The sequence below is a fragment of the Lobosporangium transversale genome, assembly GCF_002105155.1.
Source record: "Lobosporangium transversale strain NRRL 3116 chromosome Unknown BCR41scaffold_39, whole genome shotgun sequence".
Lineage (NCBI taxonomy): Eukaryota > Fungi > Mortierellomycota > Mortierellomycetes > Mortierellales > Mortierellaceae > Lobosporangium > Lobosporangium transversale.
Window position 1 is genome coordinate 364280 of NW_019029017.1, and position 25820 is coordinate 390099.

The 25820-nt window shown below is 42.0% G+C and overlaps 9 protein-coding genes across 9 annotated transcripts; 6 read left to right on the forward strand and 3 right to left on the reverse strand.

Annotated features, from left to right (window-relative positions):
- Window positions 1-1068: 1068 nt before the first annotated feature.
- Window positions 1069-2684, reverse strand: BCR41DRAFT_359854 (NAD binding domain of 6-phosphogluconate dehydrogenase-domain-containing protein). Its single transcript, XM_022025273.1, has 3 exons — window positions 2533-2684; window positions 1869-2280; window positions 1069-1725 (listed from the first exon to the last, which is right to left on the reverse strand). Exons 1-3 carry the CDS (start codon window positions 2635-2637, stop codon window positions 1196-1198), a joined length of 1047 nt encoding a protein of 348 aa, XP_021878291.1. The 5' UTR covers window positions 2638-2684; the 3' UTR covers window positions 1069-1195.
- A 493-nt stretch (window positions 2685-3177) lies between these two features.
- BCR41DRAFT_424663 (ketopantoate reductase PanE/ApbA-domain-containing protein) lies at window positions 3178-4785 on the forward strand. The gene is made up of 4 exons (XM_022030468.1): window positions 3178-3316; window positions 3574-3741; window positions 3877-4285; window positions 4388-4785. Exons 1-4 carry the CDS (start codon window positions 3280-3282, stop codon window positions 4761-4763), a joined length of 990 nt encoding a protein of 329 aa, XP_021878292.1. The 5' UTR covers window positions 3178-3279; the 3' UTR covers window positions 4764-4785.
- A 2204-nt stretch (window positions 4786-6989) lies between these two features.
- Window positions 6990-8910, forward strand: BCR41DRAFT_289786 (P-loop containing nucleoside triphosphate hydrolase protein; the record flags this gene model as incomplete). Its single annotated transcript, XM_022020337.1, has 6 exons — window positions 6990-7164; window positions 7319-7423; window positions 7591-7846; window positions 7936-8213; window positions 8253-8647; window positions 8776-8910. Coding segments are annotated over 6 exons (1344 nt in total), but the record flags the coding sequence as incomplete, so codon positions are not given.
- Window positions 8911-12197: 3287 nt separating this feature from the next.
- BCR41DRAFT_359859 (hypothetical protein) lies at window positions 12198-13843 on the forward strand. The gene is made up of 2 exons (XM_022025274.1): window positions 12198-13141; window positions 13703-13843. Exons 1-2 carry the CDS (start codon window positions 12208-12210, stop codon window positions 13756-13758), a joined length of 990 nt encoding a protein of 329 aa, XP_021878294.1. The 5' UTR covers window positions 12198-12207; the 3' UTR covers window positions 13759-13843.
- A 319-nt stretch (window positions 13844-14162) lies between these two features.
- BCR41DRAFT_373451 (hypothetical protein) lies at window positions 14163-15538 on the forward strand (the record flags this gene model as incomplete). Its single annotated transcript, XM_022026779.1, has 4 exons — window positions 14163-14437; window positions 14487-14625; window positions 14800-15028; window positions 15450-15538. The coding sequence occupies 4 exons, from the start codon at window positions 14163-14165 to the stop codon at window positions 15536-15538; spliced, it is 732 nt and encodes a 243-aa protein (XP_021878295.1).
- An 887-nt stretch (window positions 15539-16425) lies between these two features.
- On the forward strand, window positions 16426-18173 carry BCR41DRAFT_310510 (hypothetical protein; the record flags this gene model as incomplete). The annotated part of the gene is made up of 6 exons (XM_022020994.1): window positions 16426-16506; window positions 16596-16731; window positions 16836-17311; window positions 17407-17475; window positions 17616-17840; window positions 17958-18173. 6 exons carry the CDS (start codon window positions 16426-16428, stop codon window positions 18171-18173), a joined length of 1203 nt encoding a protein of 400 aa, XP_021878296.1.
- Window positions 18174-18620: 447 nt separating this feature from the next.
- On the forward strand, window positions 18621-19799 carry BCR41DRAFT_388778 (hypothetical protein). The gene is made up of 3 exons (XM_022028038.1): window positions 18621-18912; window positions 19019-19303; window positions 19421-19799. Exons 1-3 carry the CDS (start codon window positions 18646-18648, stop codon window positions 19685-19687), a joined length of 819 nt encoding a protein of 272 aa, XP_021878297.1. The 5' UTR covers window positions 18621-18645; the 3' UTR covers window positions 19688-19799.
- Window positions 19800-19836: 37 nt separating this feature from the next.
- BCR41DRAFT_388779 (hypothetical protein) lies at window positions 19837-23709 on the reverse strand. Its single transcript, XM_022028039.1, has 7 exons — window positions 23368-23709; window positions 23048-23219; window positions 22820-22949; window positions 22628-22695; window positions 22512-22542; window positions 21367-22419; window positions 19837-21202 (listed from the first exon to the last, which is right to left on the reverse strand). The coding sequence occupies exons 1-7, from the start codon at window positions 23669-23671 to the stop codon at window positions 19856-19858; spliced, it is 3105 nt and encodes a 1034-aa protein (XP_021878298.1). The 5' UTR covers window positions 23672-23709; the 3' UTR covers window positions 19837-19855.
- Window positions 23710-25264: 1555 nt separating this feature from the next.
- On the reverse strand, window positions 25265-25817 carry BCR41DRAFT_326305 (DNA directed RNA polymerase). The gene has a single exon (XM_022021612.1). It carries the CDS (start codon window positions 25747-25749, stop codon window positions 25384-25386), a length of 366 nt encoding a protein of 121 aa, XP_021878299.1. The 5' UTR covers window positions 25750-25817; the 3' UTR covers window positions 25265-25383.
- Between the last annotated feature and the right edge of the window lie 3 nt (window positions 25818-25820).

The following is a 25820-nucleotide window of genomic DNA, read 5'->3' on the forward strand; positions in this document are numbered from 1 at the left end:
ATGGATAGAGAAGAAGAAGTTTTTAATAGTCAAATCCTACCTCTTCAGCCTCTTGGGGCAATATGTGTGTACAGGATCTATTTTGGCTATAGCGTAATATAAATGATCTTTACCCCTCTTTTGCGAAAGAGGCTTTGGTTCAAGGTAGACTGGTGGGGGAGTTAGAGTGGCGAGCTCAGCAGCAGCTTAATGATATAAGCTTGGCGTAACCGAGGAAACCAATGTCTCCTGTATCGGAGAAAACTCCAGCCTATAATCTTCTTGAGTAGGACAAACACAACTGTGTTGAGAAGAGCAACTTGTGTTCATGCAAACCACGCAGCCAAGCTCGACTGCAAGCTCAGCTCCTGTTTTGCCTCTTCTTTACGTCTTCTGTTTTTCTTTTCCATTCTCTCTCCTGTTCAAGGGAATTAAGTAGGGCGCGCTCGTCAACGAAGCTGTAGATCCTGTCATTAAGTTTCTCTTCATCCTCCGCATCCTTCGCTTGCTGCTCTGCTAGCTCCTCTACAGGCTGTGCTTGGATGGCGCGTGGCACAGCCCGCCGGAATCTTAGTGCTCAGATGATGCGTCGTACACTCGATGTGGAGCCATTCGACGGTAGAATGGTTTTCTAGTGGTTCGAGCTGCCATAAATTGAGCGAGAGCGCTTGACAGGTAACTGACTTGTGGAAGTTGCAGCAGACGCCGAACGTGTGGAGCATGTGGCAGCAGTCGAAGACGAACGTGTGAAACGTGCGGCAGACAAAATAATTGTTTTTTAAAGTTGAACAGATAAAATAAACGAAAGCAATGAAAACAAATGTCCTGAAGAATATGGAAGCAAGGATTTAAAGAGAGAGGAATATTAAGAATTAGAACAGTAAAACAAAGAGAACGGGTTCACGTTTTAAATCTCCAGTTCATCGTAGACGTTAAAGGGTCATGTCACATGGTAAAAATAAATAAATAAAATTAAGTGGGTCTATATCATTGACTATCCGCACTCCTGCCACTCACAAATGAGTGAATCCTCAAGCTGCTACTTATTAATGTAGTTTTTTTTTTTTTTTTTTTTTTTTTTTATGGTATCAATGAAGCCGCAGCTTGAAACAGCCACCTAATTTCGCAACCACTTAGTTTTTCGTCTTTTAAATAGAGATATAGAAAATATATTTATACTTTTCTGTAGATGCAAAATGTTATTTTTTTTTACTCTTCACTTGCCGTTCTCTGATAACCACTTGTATGCAGCACTAAAATCGAGATTCTCGTATTCCTTATTGGCAGCCATCTGGTTATAGAGCTGCTGAGCAAGGGCACCGAGAAGTACTGTCGACTTTGTCTCGACTGCAGCATTGACTGCCAGACGCAGATCCTTAGCCATCAGGGGCATACCAAATCCACCTGTGTAGCCCCTTGAGGCCGCAGAGTTCTCCTGAACACCGGGACAGGGATTATAGACCTCACTGCTCCAGCAGCGACCGCTTGAGGTATTGAGGATCCCTGCCAATAGCTTGGGGTCCATTCCCATGCGTACACCCAAGTTCATGGTTTCTGAGGTGGCAATCATGGAAATGCCCAATAGCATGTTATTACAGATCTTGGCAACTTGACCGTTGCCATTTGTGCCACAGTAGACAATATTCTTTCCCATCTTTGCAAGATAAGGTTTAGCAATATCAAAGTCAGCATCTGTCCGAGATCCTACCATGAAGGTGAGTGTTCCAGCTTGAGCACCTCCCGTTCCTTTCATTAATGCCATTTATCGATAAGTTAGGAAGGTAATAATAATAATAATAATAATAATAAAAACATTGTTTAGATTGTTGAAAGTTTAGAATCTCGATCAATTGGCGAAAAAAAAAAAAAAAAAAAAAAAAATGCAGTACCACCAGAAACAGGTGCATCAATAGCTTTTGCACCCTTTTCGTGCAAATCCTTGGCAACACGGACGGCCATGGACTGGTCAATAGTAGAGGCATCCATGACCAAGTGTTTGTCTGTCAGACCATCCAAAAGACCAGTCTTTCCAAAGTACACACTTTCGACATGTTGCGAAGCAGGCAGCATGGTGACAATGACAGTCGCTTGTTGCGCAACTTCCAAAGGACTCTTTGCGACTTTAACCTTATCCTTATTATTAGGATCCGTGTTATGGTCTTTGACAAAAGTGGAAGTTGTCTTTTGGTTGATATCGTAAACAATAAAATCAGCCTCATGCTTGAAACCGTTGAAAAGATTGGTCGCCATGGGCAGACCCATGTTGCCTAGACCAACAAACCCGATTCTCTTGACCTTGGACTGTTTAAATGTCAGATTAAAAATTAATTTTAATTTTGCTTGGCCTCTAACCGTGGGTAAAAAAAATTGAAGGCTGATTTGCATTATTTGCTTTGAGAGAAGGAAACAAAGGACTTACATCTAGTCAAACATAATAAATGGAATTGAGCAAACCCACGGATAACAGTAAGTATTCAAGATCAAAGCATTAGAAACTGAAGTATTTAATGATGTAGTTTAGGAGTTAGAGTTGTTTTCTAAACAGGGGAAGACAAACATACCAGTGGACTTGAAGCGAAGACCCGAAATAGGCGTTGTAAGCGAAGTTGACAGACGGGCGCTGGCACGCGTCGAGCGGGCAAGGAATGAGGTGATCATGGTAGACAGAGAGGGTAAAGAAGAGATGATGCAGTTGAGACGGGGGGGGGGGGGGGGGGGAATGAAATGAATGAGAATAAGAACGAGAATAAGAATGAGAATGGAAGAAAGAAGAAAGAAGAAAGAAGAAAGAGACATGAAAAGAATCGATAATTGGATAGGATTAAGTTACTCCTGAACTACCCGTTTTTTCAATAATTTTATAAAATTTTACCATGAATAACTACTACACAAGTTGCGGGTATTGGCTCTTTTTCAATGAACTTGTTGGAGGTTACTCCGTCAGGTTGGACCAAACCGTCAAGCTGTCAAGGATCATGATTCATCGAGAGTTTGTTTCCTTCCACCTACTTGGGGGGATCAATGAAATCGTGGATGTTCAATATACTTGTTATGATCCACAGTCCTGGGCAACTTGACACCACGATGTAATTTATGGAACCCCAAAAATTGTGTGAATGTGGAGAGCGTGAGAAGAATTTGGGACTGTACGAAATTGTTTGACCAGCTCAAATGTTACGAGTCAAACAGATTTTTTCCGTCAATTTTCCTCGACATCGCTCATTATTATTATTTTTTTTGTTTTTGTTTCCTCATTCCATTCCCTCCATTCTTTTCATACACAACATAGTCCTTATACCAATGATGACTCTGGCTAATCAACTTCGCGTTCTCACAGGTAAGATTAAACGAGTCCATCTGTGTAGTGTTTATGAGCGGAGTGTGAGCACGATTGTGTGTCCTTTCTTGACTTTTAATTGACATGGCAGGATATACCTGTCTTTATGAGCCTTAAAGAGACATTGAGAAGTCAGAGCTATACCATCATCTCGTCCTTTGTAAATGATTTCTCTCACATGAAACTATTGCAACTACCCTATATATATCTTCAGTTGACCATAAACTAACTTTCTATTTTCTTCGTTTATATGACAGTTGGCACAGGTGCTATCGGCGCATTTTATAGCTGGCGTCTCCAGCAATCAGGCGGCTGTGTCGTTACTACCGTCTGTAGATCTAATTACGAGGTTATTAAGGTAAAAGGGATCAAGATTCAAACCGCTGCTTGGGACGAAGGCCCTCATATCTTCAGACCCGACCATGGTAAAAAAAAATTGTTTTATGAGTCAAGAGGATCATTCCAATCCGACATGAATATTCCATAAACGGTATAGAATATTTTCATTAATTTATTTTTCGTTTCACGAAAAAACAAAAAAAAAAAAAAAAAAAAAAAAGTGGTCAATACTGTGCCTTGTGAGACGTTTGACTTTATCATGGTATGTATGAAGGCTTTGCCTCAAGTGTACAACATTGCCGACATCATCGCCCCTGCTGTCAATGCGTCTCCCAACGCTGCCATTGTCCTGATTCAGAATGGCATTGGAATTGAAGACCCAATCAAAGCACGGTTCCCTCGTAACCCTATTTTATCGACTATTGCCTACATTGGAGTCACACAAAATGAAGCTGGTGTTGTTTTTCACTCGGGACACCTTCGGGATTTGATCATTGGCCTGTTCGAGCCTGTCAAAGGTGTTGATGCCAAAAGCGTTCTCCAGATCTTTGGTCAGCTCTGTGAAAAGGCAGATATTGGTACAACTATCACGGACGAGATTCAATCCTACCGTTGGCGAAAGCTCGTCTGGTGAGTTAGCCATTCTCTACCTTCTGTTATAGATGAGGAAGTGATTTTTTTTATAAAAAAAAAAAAAAAGCTCACAATCAGAAATTATGTCTTTCTTAATAGGAGCGTCTCTATGAATCTTATTTCCATCCTCTCGGAACTCAGGACTGTATCCAACGTCCTTGCAAGTGAGAAGTACAAACAGTTATTAGTGACAGTCATGGAAGAAGTCGTCGCTTTAGGCTCGGCCTTGGGTTATGACGTACCTCCTACGTTGGTAGGCCAGAGCATAGCTACAAGTGAAAGTTTGTTTGAAGGATATAAGGCCAGTTTGGTAGTGGATTTTGAGGAAGGACGGCCAATGGAAACCGAAGTCATCTTTTCGAACCCAATCAAGATAGCAGAGAAACATCAACTTACACATCTAATCCCAACTTGGTACCGAATGCATAAGGAGCTTTTCGAATACTTGGCAAAGCATCAAGCTGAAAGGAAATAAGCATGGATACAAGCAAACAAGCAAAAAAAAAAAAAAAAAAAAAAAAAAAAGAAGTAAATAGCTACTGTTCTAATACATGTAGATATAAAGGTTTTTTGATTCATTCAAAGGCAAAGCGCATTCATATTCGGTCCATTCATTGGTGGCTGTTTTTTATCCGCAACAAGGAAGCTAATTGGCTGCTTGTCCATTTGAGTTGTTCAAAAAAATAATCAAGGTGCGACTGCATGAACCAGTCAAGGCTACATGACATTGGCTACCATTTCAAGCATGTTCACGTTGATTTTTTTTTTTTTTACAAAAAAATAAACGAGTCTATCAGCATTTGAGCTCATGCCAATGTCTTTCTGTCTTTGAGCACCATTGAGCAGCAATGAAGAGACATTTATTTGTATTCGAACTTTTGTACTTTTTGTATCTGCGCATGCTTGCTGTTTGTTTGTTTTTGTCATTGGAGAATAAATTTTATTGGACATGTCCTCCCATGTCCATGAATATATTCTTTTTACATAATTCAATATCCATCTCCCATGTGCATCAAAACTATTAATCAATTAATCTCTTTTTTGCTCTCTCTCTGTATTTTTTTTTTTTTAACCCCTCTTTTTTCATTTTCTTGTACTTATCCATCAGTCTCATTCTAATTCTCACTCTCACTCTCTCATTGCTAGTGCCATTGTCATTCTCATTCTCATTTTCTCATTCACATTTACATTCGCAATATCGTACCCTTCTTGATACCCCATCCTTCCTAGTCTTGACTGCTTTACACATCTCTCTGCAACTCTGTAAGTTTTTTTATTTCCTTCACCCCATTTGCTCTACCTCTTCTTCTTCCTCTTCCTCTTCCTCTCTCCGCCTTCGCCCTCCCCTTGATTCACGCAGACCTGAGATCGTTCTAATTTCTTCCCCAAGTATCATCACATTACATCAACACCACTCAGCAACGCACTCAGAGATACACAAAGTACAAACCATCTTGCACCTTATCACCTCACATCTCGTCCCACTCAATTTACCTTTTTCTCTCTCTCCTGACTCTCATTTCTTGGCTGTTTGCTTCGCCTGTCTACACATCTTTCATCATACCACATTCCATTCGTTATTTAACACTCTACACGTCCATTTGTTTGCCTTTCACCAGAATTTCAAAAGACGACACCATAACAATCCTCTCCATTCACCCCTCGGCTGCCACTCACATCTCCATTTTCTTCTGCTGACCGTCTCATGCATATTCGCCTTCAACGTTGATTTCAACTCTCCCTTCTTCTGTGTCATCATTATTATCAACAGGTTTTTTTTTTTTTTTTTTTTTCCTCCAACTCGTCTCCGTTTCACTTCTATCCTGCTATCCTGCAAAACAGAACACAGCCCCACCATTTTTTTTTTCTTTTTGAAAAAGGCAATTCAGTCATTTTGGCCTCAAAGTGCAACATTCGATTTGAAAGGCATTAAAAATACTAATGCTTTTTATATATATATTATTTTATTTTATTTTTTTTATAGTAGATCCCTGAACTGTTATTTTGAATAACAAAGTCAGAGGTTTTTCTCCTATTAAACTCAACTCTACCGTGGCGCCTGAAGCATGACCGGACAGTCTCAGGCACAAGGCACTGCCGCGGCCATTGAGACATCTGTCCAAGTCGGTATGTATGCCAAAAGCCGTCTTCATTTTACTCTTACAACCATCCAAGTCCAAAAAAAAATGCTATCGACTTTACAGCAAAGCTCCAACAATCATGCTCATCTTTTAAGCAATACAATCAAGGCTGTATTTTCTGCCTTGCAGGAATGGCATTGTTTAAAAGAGGAAAAAATAGATGCTCTTACTGTGCGCTCTAATTGCTTGTCAGATTGCTAGCGGTTTATCAGTAGCTCAACATATTATTCTTTCAATCCTTTAAACCACAAGGATACTCGCTCTCATCGCTCACACCTATTTTATTGCCCACCCTTTTTCATTTCGAGTTGATGTGCACACAGCGACCTTCAACATAAAAAGCATAACAGTCTTTTGGTCAGCGTATAGTCAGCCAAGTAAAATAGTTTGCTTTTCTCTCACAACAATATTTGCTTTTTTTTTTTTTTTTTTTTTTTATTCAACTGATATAAACTACAATAGCTCTTCGGATCCGACCCATCATAACGGACCCAAAGAATGTAAACAAAGCTCGAGGGCGCGCTGAGACAGAAGTACTCTCAGTTATTGAACGCTCGCCTACACCCTCATCTTTATCCTCTGCATCAGGTGCGCCTGCACACGACCAACCTCAACAAGTTGTAGTCGTCCCAGTCCAAAGATATTTCACGTTTGACCATGTCTTTGGTACTAACGCTACACAAGAGGAGATCTATCAAGGCAGTGTCAAACGAATGGTTGACAAATTCATGGAAGGTAAAGAGTGAGCTCCTCCCCCTGCATGGCTGTTCGTTCGTCTGCTTTGCAATAATGACAGTCTGTACTGGAAACTACATCAATGGTAACATAAAAACAAAATGACTTGATTTTTCATGCATTTTCTTTCCACCAACAATTTAATTAATGATAGGTTACAATGTAACGATTATGGCATATGGCCAGACTTCTTCTGGAAAAACATATACTATGGGCACTGGGGCACCATCATCTGAGGACCGAGGTAGCCCTTCAGAAGGTTAGTAAATTCAACACTGAAAAGCATTCGCTTGAAGCTGAAGGGGATAGTCTGGATATGCACGGACTTGTCACAAGCATGGAGTGTATACATGCAGGAACTAGGGATGGCTCGCGCACGTGCTAATGTATCCACCTAAAAACATTTTGCACCATATATCTACACAGGTATCATCCCACGCGCAGTGGCACAACTTTTTCATGATGCTAGAAAACCACCTCCTGTATACCCAGGCTATAAAATCCCGCCTCTCAAGACAAGCTTTCGCGTATCTTTTGTGGAGATTTATAACGAAGATCTAATCGATTTATTGGCAAAAGGAGATTTTCGTCCTCCCGTAACCATTCGTGAAGATACAAAGGGAAATATTTTTTGGACAGGAGTACAGGAAATTGCTGTCGCATCAGTAGAGGAAGTCATCCAGTAAGTACTATATGCTGCAAGAGTAATAATGCACATGTGTAATCATTCACCAGATTATAACTAAAAAAAAAAAAAAAAAAAAAAAATAGTTTACTTTGGTATGGCTCTCAGAACCGACAGACACATTCCACAGAGATGAATGAAAAATCATCTAGATCCCATGCTATCTTCAGCATAACCTTACGGCAAGAAAAGTTTGTTCCAACCCATCCTCCTCCACCATTACCCGTCATAGACTCTTTAAATTCTCCCACGTTATCCAAAAATGCACATCCCAGGTCACCCAGTCTAAGCAATACCACTAGTATCGTACCAGGATCACCAGCCTCGATTCGACCCGGAACGCCAACTACCATGGGGGCATCTAGTATTCCTATGCCATTTTCAAGCGGAATCGCTATTCCAGGTTCAAAGCTGAAGCGCCAGAGCACTCTGTCCGATATAACAGCATTAACAGCCCCTTCAACGCCGATTTCGACCGCAAATGATGATCCAGAGCCTGATGGCGAATGGGTTGTTCTAAATAGTAAATTTCATTTTGTGGACTTGGCTGGCTCTGAGCGTCTGAAGCGGACATCGGCCATCGGTGATCGTGCAAAAGAGGGAATCAGCATCAATGCAGGGCTTCATGCACTAGGAAATGTTATTTCCGCACTAGGGGATCCTAGTAAAAAAGCAAGTCATGTACCATATCGTGATTCAAAACTTACGAGGTTGCTACAGGACTCATTGGGAGGCAATGCACTGGCCCTGATGATTGCCTGTGTTAGTCCAAGCGAAATTAATCTTAATGAGACTCTTGTGAGTACAGATGAGTTATTATTACACATGGGAATACTCGTAGTGAGGGTTTAGTATCGATTTAGCAGAAAAAAAGAAAAAAAAAAATGGAAATCTAATCGTTTTTTCATCTGAACATGGGATGATAGAATACACTCAAGTATGCAAACCGCGCACGTAACATCAAAAACTCTTCCACTTTAAACCAGGAAGTAAATATGGACAACCCAGAATACTTGCGCTCCATCATCCAGAAGCTTAAAATGGAGATAAAAATGCTCAAGGAAGCCAATACTAAAATGGGAGTGGGTTCAGATGACAATGGGAATTCAGCCTTAGACAGCCCAAGTCCCAAAACTATCCAATCAGGTCGTCTTTCAATCCAATCAACTGCTACTTTTGCGCCTGGAGGACTCGACGATGCTCTGAGTGACCGTGCCTTCTCGCCTTCACCCTCAACGAGGCTCTCTCATTATCAAAGTCGCGAATCACTCTCCACTGATATCAGTCATAGTTATTTGGATGCCGTCCAGGAAGAGGAGGACCGCTATTCGGATATTTCGTCTACTATCAGGACAGACGTAGTTCGTACGGGTGCCAGCAGTGCGAGTGAGACGACAGCTACTTCACCTACGTCCCGGCCCAATATTGCGCCCCTAGTCATTCCACAGCTCCTTGATACCAAATCTTTTCAGGAGTTTGTTGAGCCAGTCATTGAAGAATACGAAAAAGTCATTTCAGGACTAGAGACTCATTTGGCTATGACACAAGCAGCTTTAAACCACTCGGAGCTTATACTAGAAGAACAACAAGGTCGGATTGATATTATCGAGGACGAAAACCGGATGTTGCTCCGAAAGCAACAGCAATTCAAGTCGGGTAGCGGTAGTGAGTCAGATGAAGCTGCTAATTCACGGAATCAGCAAAAGGAACTTCAGAGACAACTGCAGACTGTTCAGCAGCAGCTAAAAGAAGTAGAGGAACGCAAAGCTCAGAAAGAACAGTATATCGAACAGCTAGAACAAAAACTTGCTCAAGAAAAGGAAGTAATTGAGGAGCGGATTCAAGAAGCCTTGAAGAAGAAGGAGGAGGAGCTGTTGCGCTCAAGGGCAGTATCTCCTCATTTACAGCTGAATAACACTAACGAAAAGGAACAAGAGCTTAAACTACTATCTGAAAGGGTCCTTGAGTTAGAAGAGCAAATCCGCCGGCATCAAGAGATAGCAGATGCAGAGACCGCAACAGTAGTCACAGAGTCAGACCAAGAACGAGAGGAGCGTGAATCAAAGGAGGCAAAGTGTGAAGAGGAACTTATCGAGAAGCGGGAAGCCAAGGCTGCTCTTGAACGAGAGTTGGAGTCTGAAAAAGTTAGGCAAAACACCTTGGATACAGAGGCTAAAGAGTCCATAGCAAGTCATACCAGGACTGACAGCGCTCATACAGATTCAAATCCAGGACAAGAGGAGGGTGTCGTCCAGCAGCTGGCTGTGACCGCTGCTTTGATAGATTCAGAAGCTACTAAAAGCAGCAAAATCGACGAGCTTGAGGCCCAGCTGGCTGAGGCTCGTGAATCAGAACGTCTTCTTAAGGAAGAGACTGTTATCTTGGTAGAAAAATTGGAGAAATTACAAAAAGATCACGCATCTGTACTGGAGAAGGAAGAGATGCTCCACTTGGCGGTTTCAGATCTTGAAGAGCGTCTCAAGATTTCACAGGAGAGTGAATCGAAGCATCTTGAAGAGCTAGAGAAGAACTTGGCTCGAATTCAAAATTTGGAGGAGCGGTCAACCAAAGCTGAGCTGGAGGCGCTTAGGGTAGCGGATGAGCTGAAAGATAAGCTTGCAGCAGCTACAAGCGCAGCAGAAGGGCAGTATGCTGACGAGCTACTCGAATTGCTGGAAAAGATGGAGGTTGAGCGCACTAAGGTTGAGGCACTTCAAACTCAGGTTGAGAGTCATCTTGTGGAATTAGCCGCTGAAAAATCCAGGGCTGCAGAGTTGGAGTCAAGTCGAGACGAAATTCAGGCAAAATGGGATGCTGACAAGGAGCGCATCCAAATTCTAGAGAAGGAGATTGAACAACAATCGACGCTTATCCGTGAAAAAGTTGAATTGATCGCTTCGTTGGGAGCTCAAGTCTCTGCACATGAAGGTACAATTGCAGCGAGAGAGCATTTAGAGCAGGAATTGAATCAGCGAACTGACGAGTACAATACAGCCCTTGCATCTAAAGCGGCTCTAATTCTTGAGCTGGAACAGAAGATCACAGAGCTTGAAATGACAGTCCAAAGCTCAGATAAGGCTACAAGTGAGCTGGTGGGGAAAATTCAAACTGAGCTTTCTTTCTCACTTGAGCAGCTAAACGAAAGCCAGGCCAAAACAAAGGAGCAGGAACAAGTCCTGCAAGAGTTGAAGGAAAAGATGGCAGCTCTTGATGCGGAAGCGAGCTCCTTCAAGGCCACTTTGTCGACTAAAGAAACCGAGCATACAGAGGCTATCCAGGCCCTTCAAGCCAAAATCAAGCTCGCAGAAGCTGACCGAGACGAGGCAGAGACAAGGCTCGAAGAGGTGGAGCGACGCCATCAAGCTGTAGATGAAGATATTAAGGCCCTCCAGGCCACAGTTGATCAGCACCTTGCAACTATTGAAATATTGCAGAGTAAGCTTTCTGAGGCAGAAGCGATGTCTCTCTCAACCTCGCGACCAGTATCTGTATCGTCGTCTGCCACAAACCTCGCTGTTAGTGAGGATGCATCGTCAGCACTTCAGCGGCTAGAGAAAGAGAAATCTTTATACAAAGCAATTGTGCGTGAGAACGAGAAACAGATCGAGCAATTGAGTCAGGAACTTGAGTCACTTGCGTCAGAATTCTTGAATACGGTTGCAATGTCTGAGGCGGCAGAAGAAGAGATGAAGGCGCGGATTACGGAACTGCAAGCTCTCTTAGAAGAAAAGAATGAAAGCAACTCATTTCCCGCACAGTCCGCGAGCCACTTTGAGACCAGCATGGCGCCGTCTTCTATGGCTGCTCAAGCTCAAATATCTGCACTCAAGGCTGAACGTGATCAAGCACTACAGTCTTCGGAGGAACTTTCTTCAATTATAGCAGATTTGAATGAGCAAAACCATAGCCTACAAGAGAGACTCTTAACTCTCGAGCGTGAACAAGAAGCGATCAAACTTCAACATGTTCTAGAGAGCCAGACGCAACAAAATGAAATTCGCATGCTCAAGGATCGAGCGGAGCGGCTGGACCGCAATGCAAGTCCTAGTCCTGTCAGTTATCTCCACGATGATGATAGAGAGCGTATCCTACAACATAAGCCATCAAACTCATCCGATTACTTTATGAATAACAAAAGTGGTGAAGACTCATTGGCAACACCACGTCAGAGTTGGAGTACCACTGCATCTGGCTCACAACAGCCCAATTCACAGCTCCGGAATGGAAGGCATGAGTCAACTCTTATTCAACAGGCCAAGCATATCAAGATGCTGGAAGAGCGGATTGCTGAACTCCAGGCAAATGCCGGCTCACAAGTAACAACAGGTGAAGGCAATGCCCATAAACATACACCGCCGATGTCATCAATTTCAGCTATTGGTCTTGGTATTCATCACAAGAACTCTGACCCCGAGTTGGCACGGTCAGTATCTTCACCTATTGTCCACCATCACAGCACAGACAAGATGTCCCCAGCGCTGCGTGGACACTCAACGCTCAATGGCCCCACAGGCGCAGCACCACCTACCCCTCCACCTCAAATTCCTCTACCTCCTCCTCCGGCAAGTGCAGCTCCTGGTGGAAAGGTCACTCCAGCACATCTGAATGGAAATGCACCCTCTTCACCCAGAATTGGCGGCACTTTCAATCTGGAAACATCGTCGCCGCATTCCTCTCCTAGCATGCGGCCTTCCAGAGCGGGATCGATCAACAGTCGTGTAAATAGTAGTGCGCCCAACGCACAACTCTCTGCTGCAAACGTTGTTCGTCGTGAGCGTGACTCCACATCGTCTAATGTTTCAGAACCGGTTTTCAATGCTGGACTCAACACCAATGGAAGTACTAATGGTCATAGTAATGGATGGGCTAGTCCAACAGGAAGCACTATGAGTGTAAGCAATATCTCTGCTGCTACTGCACAAGCACTCCAAGGAGTGGAGGTAAACGAACTTCGCGGAGTTGTGGACACACTTGCCCATCAAGTGCAGGCTCTCAAGGTTGAGCAGGCGATGCAGCAAGGCAAGATTCAACGATTAGAAGCTGCGCTTGCAGAGGCGGAGGAGAGGCTTAAGGTTGCTCAGAATGAAAAGCAAATGACACAGGATGAGAAGGTGACCCTTGCTAAAGAAATAGAGAAGGTTCAAGCCGAGTTGACTGCGGTCAAGCTAAAGTCTGAGAAAGATCGTCAGGAGCTTGAAAGCATTTTGGAAAAAGAGCGAAGAGAGCGCGAGAAAGCTGTTGAGGCAAGGGCAATCATGGAGGCCAAGATGGAGGAGCTAATGGGCCGCAAGAGTAAGTTTGCATGCTTCTAGATGATTTGATATCAAATCTCCTGCACCAATACTGCACCAATACATCATGTGCACATACGCGCATACACGCATGCAAAAAAAAAAAAAGAAAAAAAAGGCCCGGGTTACCATCACTGTTTTTTATTCTCATCTCCATTGCATCCTATTCTCTCTTCGGGGTGACTCGTTATGGCCTCCCCATTTTTATCTTTACCCTTTTTCATCCATTTTATTTATCATTTTATTCTTGTTATATTCTTCATTTTTTTTTTATTTTTTGTTGTACCCGTTAATTTCCCTTGTACTCGTACATCTGTTTTCTCAGTATAAGAAACTACTTGAAGAGAAAAGAAAGAAAGAAAGAAAGAAAGAAATACACCTTTCTATACTTGCGACTATCGTACAAAATGATCAAATATGAATCGAAGAATGATAAAAAAAAAAAAACAAAAATTCAAGAGGGGCGAGTGTAACACCTTGGGTTTTCATGGTTACACAAACACGTTTTTTAACTGACCACTAATGACCGTTTTTCATTTTTCTCCTACCAATCATGAAATAGAAAACTCAGGCTTGATGTCCAAAATCAAAATCAAGAGGTGGTCCAAAAACAACTAAGCATTATTTGATACCCTTAAAAAATAACTTAATTAGTCTGTGCTTTTTAACGTGTAACAAAGTAGATATTTAACATTAGAAACTAGTAAAACCCAAAGACTTAACTGTTCTTGAGTGTGATTGATGGTTATTCGCAGGTTGTGGCAGCATGCTCTGGCATAAAGTCTGATCTCTGTGTGAACAAGATGTATAGGCGTTGCAAGGATCGCAATGGATGGTGGTGTCATTCGTAGGGTTGGTAAGGCAATTTCACGGCTCTACTACCTCGCCTTCGCGCCGTGGACTGAGACTATTCATTATTATCCACTAGTCTGACAAATTGGGGTAACCAACGCACAGGCTTTGTGCTTCAAAAGTCTTTTTTTTGGAAGTGTATCTGTGTATTAACATGCTACCTTTGCAAAATGCCTGGTAAGCGCAACATGTTGTCACCCTACAGAAGTAAGCGCATGGAGCAACAGGGTATGCTAACCAGGGGTTCGTTGGCCATCGCTAGACGCCGGAGACTTGAACACCTAGATGTGCTCCCCATCCATGTGGAAGGAATATCCGCTCTAACCACACTTGGCTATCTGATATTAAGGGCCCCAGAACATGCAATGTGTTCAAATTTTCTGTCAACCGTGGTTGACTGGAACGTCTCGCTTAGGATAAACATTGATCTGCGTGAGGCCATGAGGTTAGAGCATGTCTGATTGAAAGCAACATGATGGGGTTACAGCGCAGAGGAATGATCATCCCGAGGTCAATCCCTATTTCAATAAGTCAGTTCGTTCAACTTTGGACGAGATCCTACTTGGCTTAGTCGATCCTCTGAATGCTCGGTTTCCAAAAATACGCACCAAAGATAACGTATCGTATCGAGCAGTAAACCCGCTGGTTTGGTAGACTCTATGGCAACCTTGAATTTTTTTTTGCAACAAACATGGTGGTGACGCTGACTCCGCAAAAGAAAAATCCACTAATCCTCAGGCTTGGTATTGCTCCATTGTTGAAAAAAAAAAAAAAAAAAAATTCAAGTATTCACAGGTTTTATAGTAGCGCACAAACCCAGAAAACCTTTGTCACAAGTGTTGTCTTTACGTGAAGCAACTTGAGGCCACGTTGTCCTCAAGTTCTACCGTATGCAGCCGTGACATTAGTAAGCAAGGGTTTCGCAACCAAATGAATTGGCTCGATCCTGTCATAGGAGTCTTCTCTCGACTGTTTGTGATAAACCAGCCCTTTGATGAGCCTACATCCTTTCTAGATATGGTGGTCATAAACAGGGGTGAGACGCACAAATCTAGGAAATTTGTGTGGGCGTGGAGCTGCGTCATATTATGTACATAATTGTTGTGAACAATGCTTTGGACTGTCTCTACTTTGTGGATCATAGAGTTGTTCGATGATGAAAATTTAAGAATGAAGGAAATACTTGCAAGCTTCTGTTCTTCTTTTTGTTTAAAGCAAGGCTGGGACTTCCTTCCATAAGTTTCAAAGGGTAATGGCCATTAAGGATTCAATCTTCCACATTGTTGACCTGCAGCGGTTGTAAGGCATATTTTGGCCAAGGCATCTGTAGTGGATAAACTGGTATAGGCGGGTCCGTTTAGTTCAGGTATGAACAGGAGCTCCCCAAGTTCAAGCCTTAAACGGATTTATAATGTACAAGCTTTCTTTGTATGTTTGCTATTTGATGCTTTTGATAGACCAAGGAGGACTGACATATATCATTACACTAGTGCTTCCTTTAGCCGCCGACTTTTACTCATCATGGTTCATAGAGACAGAGACTTAAAAAGTTCAAGGGATCACAAAATACCCCACTTGCAAGGAAAAAAAAGGTTACTGCTTTTTTATATACATTTTCATGAGCTCAAATTATTCTTCTGAGGCAACATCACAGGGACAGTCACCAAAGAACTGAATGACACTGGCCATAGACTGACACCTTGACACAAATACATGTCTCTTGACATTAGTTTTGACAACCTGCATTCACTTTTTGTTCTCGCCTTTGATACTTCTCTCGCGCACCGCCATGGACAACAACGATGTAGGATACAGCTCCGTCGCATGGGACACATATTCACCAACAGGCTCTCATGGGAATAATGAAGACGCTCCAGGTGATAACAGCAACAATACCAAACTCCATAGTAACAACACACTGCATTCGTCTTTATTTGCCTCTTCGGACGAAGACGAAGACGACCTCAACGACATCACCGCTGCTGCTTCTTCTGTCATCCTTCCCGCAGAGACATCTGCTTGGGCAGACGAGCCTCTTGACAATGAGGTTATAGACATTCATGGACAGGAAACCAGTGTTGGCACTGTTGCAAACAGCAATAGCGATAGTTTTAGTGATTTCAATCGCGATACTCGAGGAAGTAACAGTGACCATTATGACCAGAGCAATGGCAGCGTAAATAAAACTTCCAGACAAGCTCACAGAGTAAGGAAGCTTCTTTCTTTCCTATTCTCTCTCTCATCAGCTCAATTGAAATGGCTCGTTTGAAGCGTTAAAATAGCTAACCTGATATGCATGATCTTTTTTTTGCACATCATTACCACTATTAGTCGAACGCGCCAGGGAAAGCGCCAAAACGAGAGATCTTGGAGGAAATTTCGGGGTTGGCGCTGTCTACGTCAGCTGCAGAAGCTCTGACCAAGTTAATCCCCATGGAGATTACAGTAACTGATGCGCACAGAGAGAAGGAAGGTTCGACTGATAGTTTTATTTCGTATCAAGTTAATACAAAGGTAATTTTTATAAATTTAATTTCTTTATATGTATACTATACTCTGTTTAAAAGTTTATTGCGGCTTATGAATTCTTATCTTTTATCCAGACCGAGATGAAGGGCTTTTCTGGACCTAGCGTATCTGTCCGTCGTCGATTTCAAGATTTTGCATGGCTTCATCACGTCTTGGGTAGAGATCACCCAGAAGCAATTCTTCCTCCCTTACCCGACAAGCACCGCATGCGTACGTACTATGAAAAATACGAATCATTGTCAGATGGCTCTGTAAAATAAACATGAGCCTTATTATTGGTTCCCTTCCCTACTTGACTATATAATATTGTTTAGGTTATGTTCGTGGTGACCGTTTCAGCCCAGAGTTTGTGGAGAAGCGTAGAGCGAGTCTTGAACGGTTCTTGAAAAAGATTGCTGTCCATCCAACACTCCAGCGTGCAGAGAGTCTTCGTGTATTTCTGGATTCGAAAGACTGGAACTCAGACCTTGCACAGCAAAACAAGAAACGACAGGACGAGGGTCGCTTAGATGCTATCGGAGATGCATTGCTAAATGCATTTTCAAAGATTAAGAAGCCTGATGAGAAGTTTGTGGCTATGCGAGATGAAGTTGACAAATTAGAAGAAAACTTGCAAGGATTGGAAAAACTGGAACAAAGGATTCTAAAACGACATGAGGAGCTTGAAGGAGACTATCGAGAATTCGGAGGCTCGGTAGCCGGTCTTGGTAACTTGGAGACTGGTATCACAGAACCTCTACACCGCTTTGCACACACGGTAGCCAGCTACGCTACCATTTTAAACGAACTGGTTAGTTTATTCTTCCATAAATGCTCATGCCAGCAAGAAATTTTACTTCATTTCTGTCCTAATGGCTTGTACCTTGTGATTGAATGATCTATTAGTCGACACGTGAGGATACTGAGTTTTTAACACAACTTCACGAGTGTCTAGCCTACTGCAACAGCGTCAAGGTAAGTTGGCATGATTGACATCGTACACTCATTTTTTGTATTTACTTAAAAAAAGAGAGGAAAAAGGAGAGCACTTAACCTCTTAATTTGCTGTTGATGTTGATATTAATGTTGATATTGACATATAACAAATAATCTAGAGCGTCCTTAAGCTACGGGATCAAAAACAGCTGGATTTCGAGGAGCTAACAGATTATTTACAGCAGCAGGTGACTGAGCGTGATAGACTTCTAAGCAATGGACGCCTTGGTGGGTCAGCCACTATCGGGGGTTTCTTCCAGCAAAAAATGGATGAAATCAAGGGTGTGGATCAAGAGCGCGCCAAGCAGGAAAAGATCAAGCGTGTTGAGGAGAGGATTAAAGAGGTGGGTATAAATCCTAATATTCGCCGCTCCAAGGCGATTACGGTTTATGAATTCTCTTTCTGCTACTTTAATCTCTGACTCTATTATTATTACTTTTATTATTTTGTCGTTGGTTAGCTGGAAGATGCTGTGGTGAAAAGCAATGACGAATCTGTCCTTTTCTCAAACGAGACGGTCAAAGAGTATGAGATTTTTCAGCTGCAAAAAACAAAAGACATGCGACAGTGTCTACTGGACTATACAGCAGGCAGAGTGGAATTTTTTGAAAAGGGTAAGGAGCTTTGGGACCAAATTATTCCTGTCCTAGAAGCAATCCAAGTGGATGATGACTAAGAGACAAGGCATCTATTATATTATTCAAGACATTGGCTATTGTCCCTAAAGAAATAAAAAAAAAAAAAAAAAAAAAAAAAAAAAGTTTTCTTTTGCTTTGTAGTTTCTATGGCTACAAAGCGCCGCCTTTAGTATTTTTAATAATAAATATCAAACAAATATGCTCCTCACAAACATAAAAAACCACACCCCGATATTCGTCTCTCTAACAAAAGTCGACAGATTAAATAAAAATTCAATTCCCATGTCAATAAATTGGAAATTATCCCAGGCCCATCTTTTTTTTTTTTTTTTTTTTTTTATGCAAAAGGCTATTCTTGTCATGTATTTTGAAGCGATTTGTAATCCGCTGGAAAAAAAAAAAAAAAAAAAAAAAAAAAAGTGAGGTTAAAATGGGCCCTTGGAACAAGGTTTTTACCTTTTTTTCTCTCATAAGCACACATACACATTTTTTGAACCGTCATATCGCATCATGGTCGCTACATATCCACCCACATGCAACAATGCTGACACCTCAGCACAAGCTGTAGTGCTCGATGCTTCTGACAGCACCTTTTCGCTGTTGTATTTTGACAGTATCGGGGTATTGGGGCCAACCCGCAATCTCTTGGCCCTTGGGAAGGCTCAATGGACACAGCTTTACCCCCAAGATTGGGAAAACAGTGACAATCTGGACAAGCATTCTACACCCTTTGAAGTCATGCCCGTCCTCTATGTCCATTCTAAAGATGGAAGCCAAGTAAAGGATCCAAAATCATATTGGGAAAGACGAACAATAATATCTGAACATGGGAAAATACTTAACTTTTTTTTTTTTTTTTTTTTTTTTTTTTTTTGAATAAAAGACTGTAGCTATAGCAGAGAGCAAGACCATTGAGCTATATCTAGCCAAAAAGTTCAATTGTCTGGGCAAAAACTCTTACGAAGAAGCATTGATCAGCGCCTTCACCTCGTCTACAGCCTCCCTTTTGGATGATTTCATGTCGTCCGTTATCAACCTCAAGGCTTCTCCTGAAGTCAAACAAGAGCAGGTCAACCACTTTTTAACTGTCAAGATTCCAAACTGGGTCAGGATCCATGAACAGCACTTGAGAGCCAATCAGTCAAACGGCCATTATGTTGGCGACACGGTAAAAAAGAGGACGGATAGCACCCTTTTCCTAGTATCCTAATATTTTTATCTTTAATATCGGTCTGGATGTTTATTTGATTTTTTTTTTTTTTTTTTTTTTTTTTTGGACTTAAAGATTACATTAGCCGACCTAAGAGCTGCCGCACTGATCGAAGTTATTCAGAGATTCCCACATGCTGCCCAGTGTATCACCCCAGAAACAGCACCTGGTCTTCTCAAAGTTAAAGAGACTATCAATCATCATCCAAAGATCATAGAATGGCGCAATTCTGAGCTCTTTAAGAGCCTACGATCGTCACGTTTGTCTCCTCAACAGCCCAAAGCCTCCGAAGTCAAGTTAAATGACCGTGAAGGGAACAAAACTGGTGGGCTCGCAGCATGAGCTTAAACGCTCAATATATGCTGTATTAAACCACTGCCACAAGAAATAGCTAGCATTTAAACAGCAAAGTAGGCATAGATCTAGAAAGCACCCAAGAATGCGTATAGTTCGCTTTTTTTTTTTTTTTTTTTTTTTTTAAAAAAAAAGATACATGTGCTAAAATAAAAATCATACCATTGCCTCGCCAATACCCTCCATGTCTTCGTACTGGCTTGTGAGGAAGTCCAGCTCCTCGGGATTTGAATGCAGCGCCTGATAAATATGGTATGGTGCTAGTAGCTTATCCGAAACTTTTGTGGTTTTGGTGCCATTAGAACCACCTTCGTTATCAGACTCATGCATTTCATCTAATTCCATCATGATTGACTCTGGTCCTTTCTCTGCTTCGCTCTCGTCACGATAGATGCGAATAGCCTTAGTAAGGATTCGGTTCAAAAAAGCCTTTGTTGCGTGAACTAAGAGGCCTCCAACGACTGCCCTTTGTGACATCGATTCTGGCACATTCATTAAATCAGGGGCATTCAACAGCTTCTCTTGCGCCTGATCGCGATCTCGGAGTCCGTTTCTGGATCCTCCAGATCCGCCATTAAGACCACCATCTAGAAACAGCGTCTTCAATTTGAGTTCATCCATGACAGAAAGAACCCAATCGATTTCAGAGCGTCGACTCTTATATACCTCAATTTTTTGGAATGCATCCGTCAACTGCTGTATTTTCGCCTGCTGTTCTTTTGATGGTGTGTCCGTCGGGCTTAATGATGTTTGTGCCTGCGTAGGCGTTGTTAAGGGCACTTCACTGTCACCAATATCCAAATCCATACCCGAATCCGAGTGCTGTTGCATATCCATCACTATAATGTCGTGCTTAGAAATGGGCCGTCCATGCTGATCGACAATTCCGCAACTCTTGAGCATATCTAGTGTAAATTTGTTCTTGGAGCGCCCAACCAACAATGAAAGTAGCATTCCTTCTTCTTCCTCCACATCCTTGATGGCATAGAAACTAGGGTGATGCGGACAATTAGGGATTCTTTTTCCATTATCTTCGTTCAATAAAACAGACTCAGATATATTTCCTGCCATACCAAGTACTGCATTGCGATGCTGCTCCCAGAGCGATCCACATGCTTTGCAATAAGAAAACGTGGTTTCCTTTGCTCTATGTCTTGTGGATACGTCGCCATTCATAGATGCAGCTCGTACTGTATCGATAGTTGATTCTAACCCATTTGGTGTCGCAGTGTTATTGCCAATGTTGCGCAAGTCGATCGATGACGTGCCTGGATGAGAGAGCGTGTTTTGTAGTTCTCTTTCATCTTCCTCCGCACCATCTGCCATTGCCACTTCTGCAGCTGAATTCAAGATTATATTATTTCGCGAGCCGGATTTGCTGGCACTGCCTTTGGATCGAGATTGGAAGGGCGTTGTAGTTACAAAAGTCGTGTTTCTATCCAGCTCAAGATCAACATGCCTTTCTCTTCCATGTACTTGTCTTCCGCAAAGGGTTGGATCCAACTAAAATCATGAATATAGCAGTAATCATCTCTCTTTAGCCTTGAAACTACTTAGCACTCTATCGAGAAGCTGAACACACATACCAGAAAAAAAATAAAATAAAATAAAATAAAAATAGAAAAAAAAAATAAAAATAAAAATAAAAATAAAAAAATAAAACGTACAGCAAGACGGTGATACACCTCAACTGGTTTGTTCCGAACATCATGGAAGAATAAACGGACTTTGATCTGGGTTTCGCCCCATGCGTAACGACTGAGGTGAAAAGGCGGTTCTGAGACGGTGACTATATGATTTGGCTTATAACTCTCATGAAGATGAAATTCAACTTTGGAGACATAGGCAGTAATATCTTCCGGCTTGGGGGTGCCATCCACATAGATCATCCACTTATATGGGAATTCCCTGAGTCTAGGGTCACGCTTGTCTTCTGGTAGATACTTGGACACATTCCCAATCACAATCCGTCTCTTGACGTAAAATCGTGACCCGACAGTATCCAGCGGCGCAGGGACTCCAGCATGAATAGCATTCGCGCCAAAAGTGATGATAGTTGGCTGAATTTGTTGTGTGTGCAGCGATTGTGGCAGTATTTCTGTATGCGGTCCTAAAATAGATGTAGCTTGAGATGAAGTAGAGGATGGTGTATTTGCAGGAAATCCTGAAATAGGCGTAAAAGATTCTAGATCATTTCGCTCAAACGGATTAACTGTAGGGTCCGTTGCTCTGGGATTTACAGTGGTCGATACCCTATTATCGGTTGTTTTGTAGGATACTGACGTTGCCTGCCGCGAAGATACGTTGGACCGCCCAGAGACGGACGCTGATGAGGGTCCTTGTGACATACTGTCGTATTTTCTCATAGGTCCTTTACCGGCGTGAGGCGGTCGAAGTGTCTCCTCACCACTGTCATTGTTACCTTCCGTATCATCACTATCCGAACCCACCTCTGCTTTCGATCCCGGTGTCCCTTTTTGTGGACGTACAATGCTCAATGCAAGAGACGACCGCCGCCTCTTTCCAGTATGTAATTCGGATTCACCTGCAGAGGCCACATCAGAAGTATCAGATTCGCTTTCCGTTCCAGTATTTGAGGAATTGACTGACGCATCGCTGTTTTTCCGTGGCGGTTGAGACAGTGGTCCGCGGCTACTCTCACTTGCGCGATCATCATCCATTTCCAGTTCCACGTCTTCGTCATATGTTTTAATTGTCGGCTATTGATCCGTTCATAAAATGCTTCAAGTTAATTATTAACTGTATAACATTGATACAGCGTCATATGCTTATTGATGTTCAAAGTCCATACCTTTGGAAAGTCACCCTGTCCTTGTGCGTCGCTAAGATAATTAAAGTGAACCAACAAAGTATCAGTCTGCGTCCTTCGATGTTTCGATTCAATGTCGATACGCAAAAATGACTTGCCTTGATCCCAAAGAACTAAACACGACTTTAGTGCGGCAGGGATGGTCAGAAGGCACTTCGCTTGATGGCTTTTGTTATGTCGACAAATGGGATATGGTTGGCATGTATCATTTAATTTCCTTAATTACATCTTTTTCCAAACTGTAGAAAAAAAAAAAAAAAAAAAAAAAAAGCTTCCAATAATTTACTTACCACCACAATGCCACAAAATCGTACACCTTCAACTGTGTTTTTGAAGACAATTTTATGAGAGAGACGCATATGGTTGATGAGCCCCTGTATACTTCCAAAGTCGTATCGGTCACATTTTGGACAGCCTAGTCTATTATTTTTGATCAATTTCAAAGTTCAGTGATATTAAAATAGATCCCTTCCTTGTTAATAACGATCATTGTTATAGAGGTGGGGTAATTGTCATACTTAACAAACTGTCCATCCGCGCGGACAGCGTAAAGAGCCTCCGGTTGTCGCACGGTTTGTCCCTGATAAGCCGTCGTTCGCCTGCTCAGTCGGGCACTGGTATATTGCTGTGGATTTTGGCTTCCTGAGGTACGTGAGATTGTTGAGTTACCGTAGGGTGATCCCTGACGTTCTGTGTCGATTTAAAATGAGCAAAAGAAAAGAGCTATCAGCCATTCGTTTTTTGCCAGTCGAGTGTACATTTGATATTGTCAATGATCGGTCGAAAATAAATACATAATAAAAGCACTGAGTTTTCATTCGATAAAGCTCAACTTTACCGCTCAAAATAGCGTGCCGGAGATCTTCTAGCATACGCTCTGCTTTGAGGAGTTCTTGTGTTATAGTTGCTCTCTCTGCATGACGCAAAAGAATCTCAAGGTCAAATTGGTGATCAATGATGTTCACAATTTTTTGACGAGTGAGTTCTGTTTGCACATCTGGTTGTTTTGTACTTTGTCCAGAAAATGTTGGTTTTGACCCAATAGTAGCATCGGATTCAGACATGTCAGTCGGCATTCCTTTTATTGAGGAAGCTATTGTTGCCACTGTGGGAATTGATTGAAGTGCGTCAGGGCCATTCATAGTCGCCTCAGTGATGTCATTAATGCTATATGTTGGTGGCAATATAGTATGACGATCTGTTTGAAGGAAAGCATGGTTTGTAGTAGAGAATGTGCCCATATCACGTGATATTTGGAAAGTTTAAATAGAGAACGGACAATGTTTCATATTTACTGAATCATGTGCTACAATAAGGGACCAAGCGTGAAGTCAAAGACAAAAAGCAGAAATAATACTCAACATGGTTGAGCTATTCAGTTTCTATAGCATTATGGTGATTGAGAAAAGCTTTTTCGGCCGGAACCTTCCAATCTTTATCCTAATCAACGGCTTCTGGGCCCTTTGAGACACTTGGAGCGCGCTTCAGTTCCGTTGCGGAATTGAGTGATGCCCCTGTCGAGTGTGATGATACTAACTTGCTCTAGATGCACTAAATATCCTGCTCGAATATAAAGATTGAAGTGTCGAATTCTCTCGCAAGATGGATTCTATACTGCAACTAAGGCTTCTGTAAGGCTCGTCGTCATGTTGTAAGCGTGCTGGGCAAGCCTGATATGACCCCAATTTCTTCTATAGTTAGCTCTAGCTGGCTTCATCTGTCAGCAGCATGATGACAAATTTGTTTTTATGTTTCGCATGATCAACTTCTTCATAAATCCTTGTTACAATACAAATATGTCTATGATATGCTTAAGTTAAGTACTCCGTAATTGTTGTTTGAGTTGTTGGTGGTGACTGTTGCCGTGCTGTAAACACCAAGATCAATCCTGACTGCTATATATTGGTTCTGATCCGGGATCCATATTCAACAGGGTTCTTGCTAGCCAGCATAGTCTCATTCTCTTGAGCTTGTAGTAAATAGCAATGAGGACAGAATGACTAGGGGGCTTCTTTATGAGAGGATGACAAAACTTTCAGTTCATACCTGTTCGCGCAGAAAATACTTGTCAGAACGTACTTCATCCTCATGTTGCCTTCATCAGTCAACTTCCTTTGCTGCGATGACTTTTCTACGGATCCATCCATGAGTTCACGCAATTGGGCTTGACGGACTTGTTACTTGCTGTCTCGCTCAAAGGCTGTTTCTGTGGGCCATAAGTTAGGAATGGTCGACCTCGAGGCCCTTGCGTATAAAGGTAAAGAGTATGCTTGGTGTATAGAAGCTCGTTCTCAGAGAACAAATAGCATGTCAGTTCATAAGGGCGTTAAGCTACATGTTCCCTTGCCGCATTAAGATCGGACAAAAAGGACTTGTGAGGGAGTATTGGAGATCTCTGTCTTCGTAGGCGTAAAGCAACCTGATTAGATTCAACTCCCTTAAGGCGAAGAAGAAGCTATCTTTGAACAGAGAGAGTTAAATGTCCAGAACAGAGACACTTGGTGTCTTCGATTTTCTTTCTGCATCTCGAGGTAATAAAAAGTCCTTCGTGCATTCAAAACACGACGTCTATGTCTGCGCGCAACGAATCATTCGTCGAGACCGTTAGTCTTTACTCTCTGACACTTTACCTCTTTAGCTGTACAATTCTTTTTTATTAATTTTTATTTTATTTTTAATATGTTTGTTGCCTGCCGCTTTCCTTTTTTTTTTTTTTTTTTTTTTTTTTTTTTTGAGTGCTTAATGTGTTCATCCAAGACGAAGTTGCTGCCTAACGAGCCTCGAATTGAACCACTATATGATGAAATAGAGGTTGCATTTGAAGTAGAACAGCACGATTAGTCTCACATGAACATTAATCAAATACATGAATATGTCTCTCTGACAACAGCGGATCACATGGTGCTAGAATTAGAAAAAGAAGGATTTTATCCAGTCTTGCTATGTATCTGTTATATATGATGCCATTTGAGAACGAAAACAACAGCGCTGCTCGTCGGGGGAATCGAGACGTAGAGAAAAGATAGGACAAAACAAATAAAACAAACGAAAACGTACTTCGTTTGGTGCGCCTTTTATACATTATACGGTAACCACATTCTTTGCAACGAATGGGTTCCTTAGGCTTAATTTCGTTTTCGGATCCGCACTCAGCACAGATGTATGTCATGGCGGCAGCAGGAGGTTTAGGAGCCGAGGATTGTCCAGCGTTGTAATTCATCTTTGCTTAATGCGAATCGTAGACAAAGAAGGAAAGAGCTGTAACATTTCTTTTGGTGTTTATGTTTGAAA